Source organism: Marmota marmota, unplaced genomic scaffold (assembly GCF_001458135.2).
Source record: "Marmota marmota marmota unplaced genomic scaffold, marMar, whole genome shotgun sequence".
Taxonomy (NCBI): domain Eukaryota; kingdom Metazoa; phylum Chordata; class Mammalia; order Rodentia; family Sciuridae; genus Marmota; species Marmota marmota.
The window spans coordinates 3246180-3259687 of record NW_026000242.1 but is presented as its reverse complement, the minus strand read 5'-3'; the positions used below and the strand labels follow the sequence as shown (position 1 = coordinate 3259687).

The window sequence follows — 13508 nt, the reverse complement described above, 5'->3', positions numbered from 1 at the left end:
GTTTTGGCCTTGGTACAGATCTAGTCTAGGGACACGTGTTTCTGTTGCCATAGCTCTTCAGTCTCCTTCAATCGGGAACAATTCCTTGGTTTTCTCTATGGCTTATGATCTGGGCAGTTTTGAAGGATTCGGCCTTGTCTTTTGTAACAGAATGCCCCCTTGGGGCGTGGTGTGCCCTCATGTGAGCTTCAGCTCACACCCCCACCCAGTGTCCTGCACGGGTCACCCTTGGTTTTCTCATGGGCTCTGAGGGTGTGCAGAGGAGTACTGTGTCCAGCCACCCACACTGGTGATGTGCCTGCTGGTCACCTGGTCAGGGGTTGTCAGATGTCTCCTCTCTGTAGTCTCTGTGCTTTCCCTGCCACCAGCCAGCCAAATGGCAAATATCCTGTTGTTCACCAAAATTCCCATCCTTGACTCAGTGTTTGTTGCTGATTTTTGCTTGGGTCAATCTTTTGCATGATGATTACAAACTGGGGTCTCCAGCTGTAGTATTGTCCCTACTTTTTCCAGCCAGCAATTGTCACCCCAATGTGAGCAAGAGCCCTAACTCCGTCTCTCAGCTCATGCAGTCATTCATTCGCACCTTTCTTTGTCTCTATCTCACTCTCATCACTGTGGATGTGGATTTGTATTTTTTCCAATGGCTTCTATTTTGTATTACACTTGTCAATTACTTGGGGGTGTTAAAACTTTCCTGGATTTGGTCTTTAAACTGGCTCCTGTGTCCTTTTGGCATGCCTCTCATTTATTTTTTTCTTTTCATTTCTTTTTCTTTACTTTTCTTTTTCTTTTTTTAGCACTTTCTTACTTTCTGACATAACTCGATGCTCCACATTCATCTCTCAACCTTCTCTGCCCCATGCTGGAATCAGTCATTACTCTAAGAAGCTCTGATTCCTTTTCATGGGAAATATTATTAGAAACCAAGACTTGGGTATTATTAGAAACCATTGCTCTTGGGTGTCTTTGCTTTGTCTCTAGGCCCTTTTGATAGACAGAGCTAAGAATTAATATGCATACACACATTACACACACAGGCGCACACACATCTTTTTGAATCTCTGATTTTCTGAACTTAGGAAGTCCAATGAGCAGGTGGAGGGGTTGGTGGCTGCCATCTCAGCAGAGGACCTCTGTCTATGTCCCTGATGAGCTTTACCCACCCTGGAGAGGCATGAATAGTAGATTCTGTGAATCGAAAACAAGGCCTCTGGGAACATGCTCTTTTTATAAAGTCAGGAAAGCCACACCATTTTCTATTGGCCACCACATGTAGTGGGATCTTATGATGCTTTCCCAGAACATTCTCTAACCACTCTGAGCACCCTCTTTTGTCCCATCTCCAGCTTACCTAACACGGTTTTCACCCTTGTGTTCACACCCAGCTTTCTAGTTGTGTTTCACTCAGGTACAGAATTGCTGAGCCTCCCCCATGTCAAATCTGGTTGTTGCAGGCTGTTGGTGGCCATCCTTTTGGACAACTAATTCCTACCTGGCAGGGAATGTAATGGACTGTTTTTGTACTGCAGGGAGCACAGTTTGTGTGTGCCAAGTTAGCCTGGTGTGATGGTGGTGGGCCTTCTTTTCCGGGGTGTGATGGCAGCTGAGCAGAACTTGTCACTGTGCCTCATTTGTGCCAGTGGAACTAGAGGGATCCCTTGCAAGTGCCTTTTTAGAGAGAGATTGTACAGCAGCAGCCACGTGGCATGTGGGTGGAGGGCCAGGGCTCACATTTGAAATCGTCCAGAGGTCTCATCTACTCTTGTGCACTTGGGTCTGGCGAGAAGAACTGAATTGTGCACACATGATTCATGGAGTCTCCAGGCACTGAGGGGTTAATACAGTTGAGTTCTGCAGAATGGGGATGGGATTGAGCGACACCTGCAGATCGGGAGCACCATCTTCTTTGTACTGTTTCCACATTCAGAATTTCCAACCACCCCTCTCTTTGGAAGAGCCAGGTTGTCCAATTAAGTAATTTCACAGAATCATTTCAGGGGCGGGGGGAAGTTTTATTACTCCACGTCTGTATGTTCCAGACTTTCAGACAAATTCAGACAACACAATAAGTCATAAAGCAAGAGCCATTTAAATAAGTCATGTTATTTGCTATCACCATAAACCTGCAGTCACTGTTATAACATTCATAATTTAGAGACAAATGTGAAAATCCCTTCACACAGACATTTATAATCAGTGCTGAACTAGCCTTCAACTTCAAAGCCGTATGGTATTGTAGTCAACTGAAATGGAGAGAATCCTTTAGCCCAGAGGAAAAAACAGATTGGCTTCCAGTACATAGTGCAGAACTATTGAGTTGGTACTTGTGGGCAGAGCTATTATTGCCATGCAATTTATTTCTCTGTAGTGTCCTTCACGTCCTTGGATTGTAAAACACTATTAAGGAATGATGATGGTCTGTGTAAGGGCCAAAGAAAGTTCTAAAGGCAAGATCTTCTTTTCCTTGGAAATGGTGGGGACCTTTTCAAACAGTTGGGCCACATTGTCATCTCGTAGACAGATTGCTTCTGTGCTCCTGGATTCTGTTCCTGGAACACAATTCTGTCAAATTGTGATCAACCAAAGTCATAGAGAGAAATGGGACGCTTACCCAGAACTCCACAGTAGGCAGCACATGCAATTTTGTGTGACTCCAAGACTTAATCTGTTGAGGAAGTGTCCTGGGAGGAAGTGCAGTTGGAAATGGAATGTGAAGTTGGCTTTGAAGGGGGCCATCCAGGCAGGGAATGGGTGTGAGCATAGGTGTGGGTGACCATGTGCAGAGGGTGGTGAGGAGGTGGAGGAGACCAGAGGGTCCCTGGAGCAGAGAAACCAAGGATAAAGAGAGAGACATTGGACCAATTTGTAGAGTAAAAATGCCTGCAGAAGGCCTGTCTATATAAGAGAGGGAAGTACAAAGAGAAAGGGCGTACTATTTATTGAGACCATAATGGACTTCATATACTAGATTATTAGCCTTCGGAACAGTCCTATAGGTAAACTTGGCACTTATTTAATAAAAGAAGACATGGAAGCTCAGAGACATCAGTAAGTCAGTTAAGAGAACAGCATCCCCACGTCTCTGGTCCCAAGGCACATGTTGTTCCTAGCACATCATTAGCTCCCGAGTCTACGTCAGGAGACCTGGATTTGAATCCTTCTCTGGCTCTTACTAGTTAGGTAAGTTAAATCACTGAACTTCCATGTCCTTGCTTGTAGGATAGGGAGGGTAAAACCTGCCTTACTGTCCTGAGATGAGGTAAACATGGGCGTAGGATGGTGCCTGGCACGTGGCAGGTACTTAATTCTGGCCTGTAGTCTCAGAATCTTCTACATGGAAAACTAAGCACACTAATGGGCTCTGTGAATGCGGGATTTTCTGGGCCTTTGGTGACCCCCAATGAGGATGACGATGGTGCCCCTCACATGCATTCATTGAGCTCACAGTGCTACACAAGCATGAATGCCCACAGCTGTGCGAACGCACGCACACTGCGCACACCTTTCTCCAGCCTGTTTTCTCTTTGATCACCTTCAGCTCTGGAATGCCCAGAGAACAGCCATTTCGAGGAGTGCATGACCTGTACAGAAACCTGTGAGACACTGGCCCTGGGCCCCATCTGCGTAGACAGCTGCTCGGAGGGATGTCAGTGTGACGAGGGCTATGCCCTGCTGGGCAGCCAGTGCGTGACCCGGAGCGAGTGCGGCTGCAACTTCGAGGGGCACCAACTTGCCACCAATGAGACCTTCTGGGTGGACCAGGACTGCCAGATCTTCTGTTACTGCAATGGCACAGACAACAGTGTCCACTGTGAGACCATCCCCTGCAAGGATGACGAGTACTGCATGGAGGAGGGCAGCCTGTACTCCTGCCAGCCACGCACCGACGCCTCCTGCATCGTCTCGGGCTACGGCCACTACCTTACCTTTGATGGCTACCCCTTTGACTTCCAAACTAGCTGTCCACTCATCCTGTGCACTACAGGAAGCCGGCCGAGCTCAGACCCTTTCCCCAAGTTCATCGTGACAGCCAAGAACGAGGACCGGGACCCATCACTGGCCCTGTGGGTCAAGCAGGTGGATGTGACTGTGTTTGGCTACAGCATCGTGATTCACCGGGCCTACAAGCACACCGTGTTGGTGAGTAGTCACAGGCTGATCTTGAGGAGGGAATCGTGGGTACATGAGGACAGAGGTCCTGGGTTGACTAGCCAGGCTGCAGCTGAATCGGGCTGGTCTAGCATCCAAAGAAAATCATAGTGTATTGGGGCAGGCAGACTTTGGAGAATTTCTGTCACTATCTTACAGACTAGGAAACTGAGGCTCAGGGTGAAGAAAGAATTTGCCCAAGTCACAGACCTCAAATTGGCAGAAGTGCCAGCTTTAGAAATGTACCTTTCATATTATAGCAGGGTCTGTTGGAGAGAGAAAATTGGCCCAGATTGAAATCCCAGCTTGGTGACCTCTATGCATCCTTGGGCACAGAGGATGCAGAACCTCCAGTTCTGTCATGGGTCTGTAAGAGGTTGCATGTCTCAGTGGCCTGTTGTCCTGATCTACCCTTTCCCTGTTTTGTTCAGAATGGAACTTGCCTTTTCTGGCCTCTGCCATCTCTTCTAGTCTCCCCGTGGCTCCCAAGACATCCCAGAGTTCAAGGGTCTTGCTCACATCTACAGCAATCTCTTTACTCTCTGGGCTTCAGGACCCTCTTTTTTACCTTCCCAGCTTTTCCACCCAAGAGCCCCTGCCCCCCCCTTGGTTGTGAAGACAGGGGCAGCAGGGCAGAGGTGGAGTTCTGAATGCCCCTTGGACTGCCCAGTGATGGCAGCCCAGGCGACAGGCCCAGCCCTTCCTTCTCCACTATCTTGTCTGAGCAGGATGTGAAATATGAACAAGCTGACCAGCAGCCTCTGCGTGGGCATCTTGGAGGAGCTGATTTAGGGCGTTCACCTTCTTGACATTATCTTCATGGGTCTGTGTCATAACTCGTCTGTCTCCAAGGGGCTGCCTTTTCATCTTTACAATTCTCAGCTAAACTGAAGTAAACTAACCACGCCAAGCTCAAGTTCTCTGAGCAGCTCTACTGTGTTTCCCCCCTGGGATTCACTCTACTTTCTCTGACAAAGAGGGGTCCCAGTTTCTTGAACTGTCATCCTTTACCTTCATTGGAAATAAAACGCCTGCTGGCATCTAAGGCAGCAGTCTTAGCCTGCCGTTTCGTCTTCACTTTCTTGGATATCAGGAACCTAAATCCCAGCTGCTTCCTCTATGCCTCTCCTAGCAGTTTAGTCCTGAATCCATTACTTCATTAATCTTCTTGTATTTTTTTGTGTGTGTCTGACTCCCTCAGTTCCAATCATGGGCTTGTTAAGGATAGGATCCACACCTCATTCATCTTTATGTTAGGTGCATGTCTAGTGCCCTGCACACAGCAACACTCAAAACACTTGTGAATAAATGAGGTGATAAAGTGACCCCTTTCCTCCAAGGTCCCTGTGAGTTTCCTTTTGCTGCTGGCCACGTTCTTTGGCAAGCTGAGAGATTAAACGAGCCAATGAGGCTAGTTAGGAATGTATCAGAGGCTCTGCTTTTTTCTAGCAGATGTCTGCACAGTTGAAGCTGCCCATTATAATAACTTCCCTCTACTCCAGTTTCATTATAGTTTAAAACAAATACATCAATCATTTTGTCCATGTAGCTGGCATCATATTTGTCCTTTCCCCCCCCCTTTAGCCTCAGCTGACAGATCTCCACCCCTAGGTTTAGACATTTTCATGTAGTTACTTATCTCCTTGACATTCACCACCTTTGCACCTTTCTACCTTTTGGGGGTTTTTTTCTTCTTCTTCTTTTTTTTTTTAATAAGATCTGTTCATAGGTCCTGTCCCACCTACTTTATTGGGCAGAGTCTTTCTGCTTTATGTTACATTCTCAGTATTTAGGTGGATGGACACCTGAGGCTGCACACCTTGTGTTCTGATCTCCTTTGCTCTGTGTCCATGTTGCCCTTTATTTTTAAGTACACGAGTCATTGGATTTAGAGCCCACTAAATCCACTGTCACCTCATCTTAATTACATCAACTAAGACCCTGTTTCCAAATAAGGTTACATCCATGGGTCCCAGGGATAAAACCTCAAAATATCATTTGGGGGAACACAATTCCACCTACAACTGGGGGCGATTAGAGAGAAATGGGCATGCAGGAGGATCTGATAAAAGGGGTAAAGGGCCCTGCCAGGGCCCTTCATTTCAAGTCACCCAGAAGTCCTAAGTGCCCAAGCTGGGAACAGAGTAGCTGGCTCTCAAAGCCCTGGCAAGAAGACCAAGCTCAGGATGCACTGGAGGTTCTTTCCTTTGGGGGACCCAGGGATAGATTTAGCATCTACTTTGAATTATTAATATGTTTTATGGGATCTGCTTATTCGATGATTTGCATTTGTTTTGACCATGGTGTTATTATTAGTCACCATCTCTCCCTGAGCCTGAAGAGTAATGGCTGTCATGATGACAGTGTGAAATGAAATGCAGGACAGAACACACCCCAGAGCCCTCAGTCACTGTTGGCGCTCTCAGACATGCAGGGTGACATGGAAGTGATTCCTTGGGACAAGGATTCTTCTGTGACTCTGAGCTTTCTCTGAATTAAGCATCTGCAAAGGCGAAAGAAAATCCACTAAGCCAAAAGAAGGTGGAGAAAAACATGCTATTTATAGACCAGGCTGGGTGATGGGAAGAGCGGCAGGTGAGCCTGGGCAGGTGAGCTGCGGGATGCTGCTCTCGCCTGTCCCAGGCCAGGACTGAACAGAGATGGCCTCTTTTCCAGACTCATGTCCAGGCCAACAGGGAAGTTTTAGGGGTCTTCAAAGCCTGAGTCCTTATCACCAGTCTTGTCACCATCAGAGAAGAGTGAGGTGTTTGAGGGTCACTCTGACTTAGTTTAGTTTGACAATCTGATATTGATGCCTGTTCTGTGCCAAGAGATGAAAGTTTCTTGAAAGATAGTATCAAACATGAAAATAGAAAAACTAAAAAAAGTAAACAAGTCTTCTATCCTAAGAGAGCTCAGAGTGTGGGGGAGCGACGGACCTGTTAACAGTTAGTGTCAATGTAATGCGAAGTGCTGTAAAAATGTTTCAAAGGGCCACATTGTGAGCAGAGGAGGGGTTGCCCCAGTCAGCCTGGGGCTTTCAGGGAGGGCATCTTGGCAGGGATGACCTAGATCTGAGCCCTGAAGGAGTATATCTGCCATGCTGAGAGTGACAGGAGGGTGTCCAGGGGAATATCCAGGTGGGAGGTAAAGCCTGGGTGTGACCACTGAAGAGGCTGTAGGAGGCCAGGGCTAGTTGTTTAGAGAGAAATGCTACAGAAACTCAAATGTGTGATCTTATTCCTGATACAGTCTATGGATCCTGCATCTGTAGATTCAACCAGCTTAGGGTTGGGAAAAAGTAGACAGACAGGTAGATACATATATAGATCTATAGATGTGTGTGTGTGTGTACACACAGACATGTATAAAATTGCATGGATACTGAACATGTATAGATTTTTGTGTCATTATCCCCAAGCAAAACAATATAACAACAATTTGCATAGCATTTATATGGTATTATGTATTATAAGTCATCTAGAGATGATTTGAAGTATATAGGAGGATGTGTATAGGTTATGTGAAAATACTGTCCTATAAGGGACTTGAGCATCCTCAGAGTCTGGTGTCCATAGGGGTCCTGAACCAACCCCCCATGGACATGGAGGGGTGATTGTATTTAAATATCCCAAATGTTTCCCCACACTGATCCCTATGCCTTCCTTTCTTCCTCCTCCATCCATCAAGTCCTGTTGCCATGCCAACCTCCTCCTTTTCCTCTGATCTCCTCCCCCTCAGCTCCCTCTTTCCCTCTGTATCTCACTTCCAGAGAGATTCAAGGCAGTGGTGGCACAAAAGCAGTCTCATCCATGGGGTGTCAGAGACAGAGAGATGTGGAGCCTGCCAGAGTGTCTTTCTCAGGGTGCTCCTTGGCAGGGACAAAATTTGCAAGCCTTTTAGCTTTAATGCCATTATTTTTGCCTCCCAAGGTGTTGCCTCCCATGTGACACCAGGTAGCCCAGAACACAGAATTCAGGGACCGCGTGGTGGCACACATCAGCCACCTTTGAGTGCACAGCTTTTGGTTTTCTGCTCATGAGCCTCTAGTGCGGTTCAGAGTCTCTGCAGCCTTGGCTTCCCTAGGTGACCTGCAGAGCCTGTGTTCTGCATTTGCACAGGGCCACCTCCTTCTACCTCTAGGCCTCCTGGTTTAGGAAGCCGTGCTTACCAGCACCCTCTCCCTTCTCCTCCCCCTCCAGGCACCCTGGCTCTTGATGGCTCCCCACGGCATCCTCTGTCCTCCTCTCTTCCAGGCACAAAGATGGAGGCATCTCCTCTCTCCTCACCCCTTGCCTTCCCAGGGGCCAGGCCTTCTTTTGTCTTTAACCTTTCCTTTTCTAAGAGGTCTTTCTCTTCAGCCCATGGACATACTTACTGTAAAGTAAACCCTCCTCCAGTTGTTCCCCAATCTCCCTCCTCCCTTCCCAGCCAGACTCCTCCATTGATCATCTCTGCTTCTGTGTCTCCTCTTGGCTATTTGCTTCCAGAATCTGACTTACAGCTATATCATCAGATTCTCTTATTAAGACCACAGGTAGCTTTTCTTTCAAAAGACTTTTTTTTTCAGGCTTTATGTCATGGCCTCTTTGTCATGTGGGACACTGCATATGAGGCCCTCCTCATTCTTTGGTATCTGGTGTGGGCATCGTCTTCTGCAGGCAGCCTTGAACCTTTCCTCAGGCCATGTCTGGTGCCTATGCATCTGTTTGCCTCTATGCTTTTATCAGCTGGTCTTACTATCTGTTTATGTTCTTGTCTCTGCCACATACCATTGAGCTCTTAGAAAAAGGGCCTATGCTTCATCCCAGCCTAGCACAGTGCCTGGCACTCAGTAGTGCCAACTAGATGAATGAATTCAACCTGGACACATTTTCATAAGAGAGGACAGAGTTGAGTTGTTTTGAAGGGTGAGCAGTGCCTTGTGGAAGGGTGTGGAGGAAGGGCCTCCTTGCTGATATAGGGCTGGGCCCTAGAAGCAAGGCCTGAGATGGACACTCTTGGGAAATGGGGGAAGCACTGGGGAAAAGAGCCCAACACCCTTGTAATCTGACCTGGAGACCATCTGTAGCCTGGGTGGCCAGAAGCTCTGAGTATGACCTGCACCCCAGGGTCAGTCCTCAGTGTGGTCAGTCATTGACCAAGGGCTATCCAGGGGGTGGAAGAGTTGGAGTGGGTGCTCATTAGTTTGTGGACAAAGTGGGTCCCATTGAACCAAGTCCAGCTGAGTTTTGGGGAGCCCACGTCAGAGTCTGGGAATGGGACCCCAGATAGGACATGGAAAGCATCAGTCCCACTTGAGGCATAGGACTGGTGGGATGAGAAGACATAATTGGTCCTGTTAAGAAACTACAAACTGTGAGTACAGCCGGTGTGGAGGACCAAGTGGGCTGGCTCTGAGAGGCAGGGCCCCTTGGAGAGCCCAGTGGGGTGTGCTGAGCATGTCAGACTTTTCATCATGACCTGGAGAGGGTTTTAAGTATTAGCTCAATTGCTTTCAATTGTCTTTTAAAGATGGCAGGTGTAGGTGAATGAAGGAGAGGGGCCAGCCCAGGACCAGGGAGGTAAGTTAGGAGGTGATTCCATCTGAAGGGTGAAAGATCATGGGCATCTCAACTAAGGTAGGAGCTGTGTGGTTGTGAGGGGGCTGGAAGAGAGATGCAGGAGGTCAGGGGAGGGACTTCTGGTCAGAAAGCACTGTTAAAACTCCTGCTTCTCTCTCAAGGACACCCAGCTCTCCTGCTCTCTGTTGCCCTGGCTGCTGTGAGCATCTGGAAACCCCTATTTTCTGTCATGCTCTAACCCAGCCCAGGCTCTAAGATGTAACTTATCATAATCAGAATATTTCAAGGGCACAACAGTTCTGGAGCTTAATGTTAAGGGATTTCCCTGTTGTCTGACTTTAGAAATATATGTGAGGAAACAGGTGTCAAGTGTCCCTTTCATGTGATGTATTGTGCTGTGGATCACCACGAAAGTCAAGAGGGGAAGGTGGACATAAAGGTCAATAAAATGCAATCCCTGCCCTCAGGTTGCTCATAATCTTGCAGGTGAGACAGAAGCATATACAACCAACCATGATATAAGGCAGATGGTGTTGTTTGCATCCATGGCAGCACGCACAAGCTTGATCTTGGCCCCAAATGGAGAAGAATATAAGAAAATATAAATAACATGCTCTGCTTTCCTGGGCAAGGAAGTGATTAATTCTGACCATGGTCTTGGATTTCGAAAATCTTGCTTTACAGGAGAGGGGACACTGGAGCAGGGTCTGGAGGACGAGAGGGATGCTGACAGGTGAAGGATGGCATGCCAGGCAGAGGGACCAGTGAGTTACCCTAGAGGATGAAGTCATCCTCCAAGAAAGAAAAAAAAATCACACAACTAAAGGAATTAATAAATTGGGATTCGCCTAAAATAAATCCACAAAAGAGCTGGAAATAGAAACACAAAAGTCCTAGTTTTGGTATTTTAGTCTAAACTTTAATTGAATTCTTATTACCCTCTCATTACCTTGGAGAAAACAATTTGAACTCCTGGGGGAAAATAATGTTGTATAAACAGAAGGCACTGAAATAAATAGGTATATTAGTGTACAAAGGATAGACATTTAAGTCTGTTCAAATCCTAATAATAATAGTTGACTGCCATAAACAACAGTACATGCAAAGATTCCATCCAACCTGCCCAAGCTCCCCTCTGGGACTTATCTTTCTAGAAATTGGGAGGGCTGAGGACTCTGGGCCAATTGTACTTCTCCCCTCTACCCTTCTTCTCTTACAGGTCAACAGTGAACGGCTCTATTTGCCCCTGAAGTTGGGACAAGGGAAGATAAATATCTTTTCCTTTGGTTTCCATGTGGTGGTGGAAACTGACTTTGGCCTGAAGGTTGTGTATGACTGGAAGACCTTCCTGTCCATCACGGTCCCTCGGAGCATGCAGAACAGTACCTATGGCTTGTGTGGCCGCTACAATGGCAACCCTGATGATGACCTGGAGATGCCCATGGGTCTGCTTGCACTGAGTGTCAGTGAGTTTGGGCAGAGCTGGGTGAAGAGGGACACCTTCTGCCAGGTGGGCTGTGGGGACCGCTGTCCATCCTGTGCCAAGGTTGAAGGTTTCTCTAAGGTGCAACAACTGTGCAGCTTGATCCCCAACCAGAACGCCGGCTTTGCCAAGTGTCACAGCAAAGTCAATCCCACCTTCTTCTACAAGAACTGCCTGTTTGACTCCTGCATTGATGGGGGCGCGGTGCAGACTGCGTGCAGCTGGCTGCAGAACTACGCCAGTACTTGCCAGACTCAGGGGATTGCAGTGACCGGCTGGAGGAATTACACATCATGCTGTGAGTTCTCCTCCTTATCTCTCCCTATAGCTTCTCCCTTTTCTTGATTGGTGAGGGAGGACAGTCTTCCAACTCCATAGAAGCCAAATGATTGAGTAAAGTGATTTAAGGATATGCACTTTGATACTGAGTTCATTATATGAAACAAAATATGTAACCTCCATTTTCTTATCTGTAAAATGGGGTTAATACCACTTATTCAATGAGTTACTCTGGAGGATGAAATACAATCAGACATATAAAGCACTATGCGTGGCATTCAGATTCAGCAAGTGCACAATAAAATGTTAACCAGACACTAGTGGGGAGAGAGTCAGCTAGTTAATTCATTCTTCCATTCTAGAACTTCATGGGTCCACCATGGCATTGATCATTTATATGCTTTCTCTAAGTGCATCATTCTATTTGATTCATAGATATCACATTCCAGTCTTTGTGCTTATGAAATATAGCAGAATATTAAAAGCATTAGAGTTCCTGGATTCTAGCCTTGACTCTGTCCTTAAGGGTCTGTGTGACCTTGGAGCAATTTACTTTCCATCCCTTGTGCTCAGTTTCCCCCTCCAAAGAGCAGTGTTAATGCTGCCTGTACCATTTATGCTACAGAAACGTCAGGAGGATCAAATTAGGTAATTGGAACACCAGCACGTGCAACGCATGCTGAGTGGCGTTATTATATTAATGGCTTGCTCTGGGCCAAGCCCAGTGCTAAACGCTTTATCCACATTATCTCATTTATTCTTCTCAATAAGCCAATTAGGCAAGGAGAAATTGAGACTCAGAGGAGTTAAGTAACTTGCCTAAGATCATAAAATTTCAGTGGCAAAGTTGGCATTTGAACTTCTAACCCCAAAGCCCATACACTATTCTATGGACTGTGGACTGGGATATTTGCTTGAGTTTAGCATGTGCAAATAGGAAAAGGTTGGGAGGGGAAACCACCGCTGGTCTTTGGCTAACCTGCCGTGGTTTATTTTCCCATCTCAGTCTCATTAAGTACTGCAAATTTCTTTTAGAAGATCTGACTGTATAAAAAGGCTATATAAATTGATTCTGAATGCCTAGAGCTCTAAGTAAGGGATACAGCAGGGTTCCCCGAGAATCGACTCCCATTTTCATCCTGTAAAAGGAAGATTTGGATGAAGAACCAGAAATGGAATTGTGGTTTAATGTTCACACACTTTACATTCCACATGCAGTCCCTGAGAGAGAGAGGGTGAAGAGGGGAGAGGGACGGAAAAGGTGCCAATACCGTTTGATCTAGGCTCAGTCTCTGAGCCAGGGAGGTGGGGACATGATGCCACTAGGGGTGACTTTCCAGATGAATTGGTCTATAGTGTTTTCAATAAAATAAATCTGCCTATGAAAAAGTCAAGGTCTGGATAAATCCCTAGAGCTATGTGGGTGTCACTTATAGGCTGGGAGAGCTTGGCTTCCTCTAAATCAGAAAACCACACTCTGGACCCAGAGGCCTTAACATGGTGCAGGATCAGTAAACCAGTTTGGAAGGTGAGACTTCCTCTCCCCTTGAGAAGGGAAACCTCTTCACCCAAGGTTTCCTCTTGAAAACCTACTACAGGGAGCTCCCCTTACCTGTTGCCATGGCTGGTGGCTGTACTGCTCTTTGGAGTGGCTGGTATTAGGGGGCCACCATCCAAAACCTGTCAATTCTAATGAACAGGGAAAGGCACTGGGGACTAATACCAGGAACACTCACCTCAACTGGTGGTCTCAATTTTTGTCACTCATGGGAAAGAAAAGGAATTGAGTTAGCAAGCCCTATAACCTTCTTTCCAAGGAAGAAGTTCATCCTACCCCACTGGGCTTGGCTAAGGATAAAGGATATGAAGACAATTTTTCTTGTCCTCCAGTCCCCTCTACCAGTAACTCTGTCCTCTCCTCTCCTTAAAGTTCTGCCCAGACATTGGTTACTTTGTTTTTATGGGTAAACTTGTCATGGGGAGCTCCACCTATGGCACTCAGAGCCGAGTCTGCCCCACCTCCATCTGAG

General features: G+C 46.8%; 1 protein-coding gene across 1 annotated transcript in view; it reads left to right on the top strand.

Annotated features, from left to right (window-relative positions):
• Tecta (tectorin alpha) overlaps nt 1–13508 on the top strand; it is a 138416-nt gene that overhangs the window by 98668 nt on the left and 26240 nt on the right. Inside the window, exons 17-18 of the mRNA XM_048795830.1 lie at nt 3542–4143; nt 10936–11497. Of these exons, the coding sequence (XP_048651787.1) occupies nt 3542–4143; nt 10936–11497 (1164 nt within the window). The remainder of the gene's footprint in view (nt 1–3541; nt 4144–10935; nt 11498–13508) is intronic.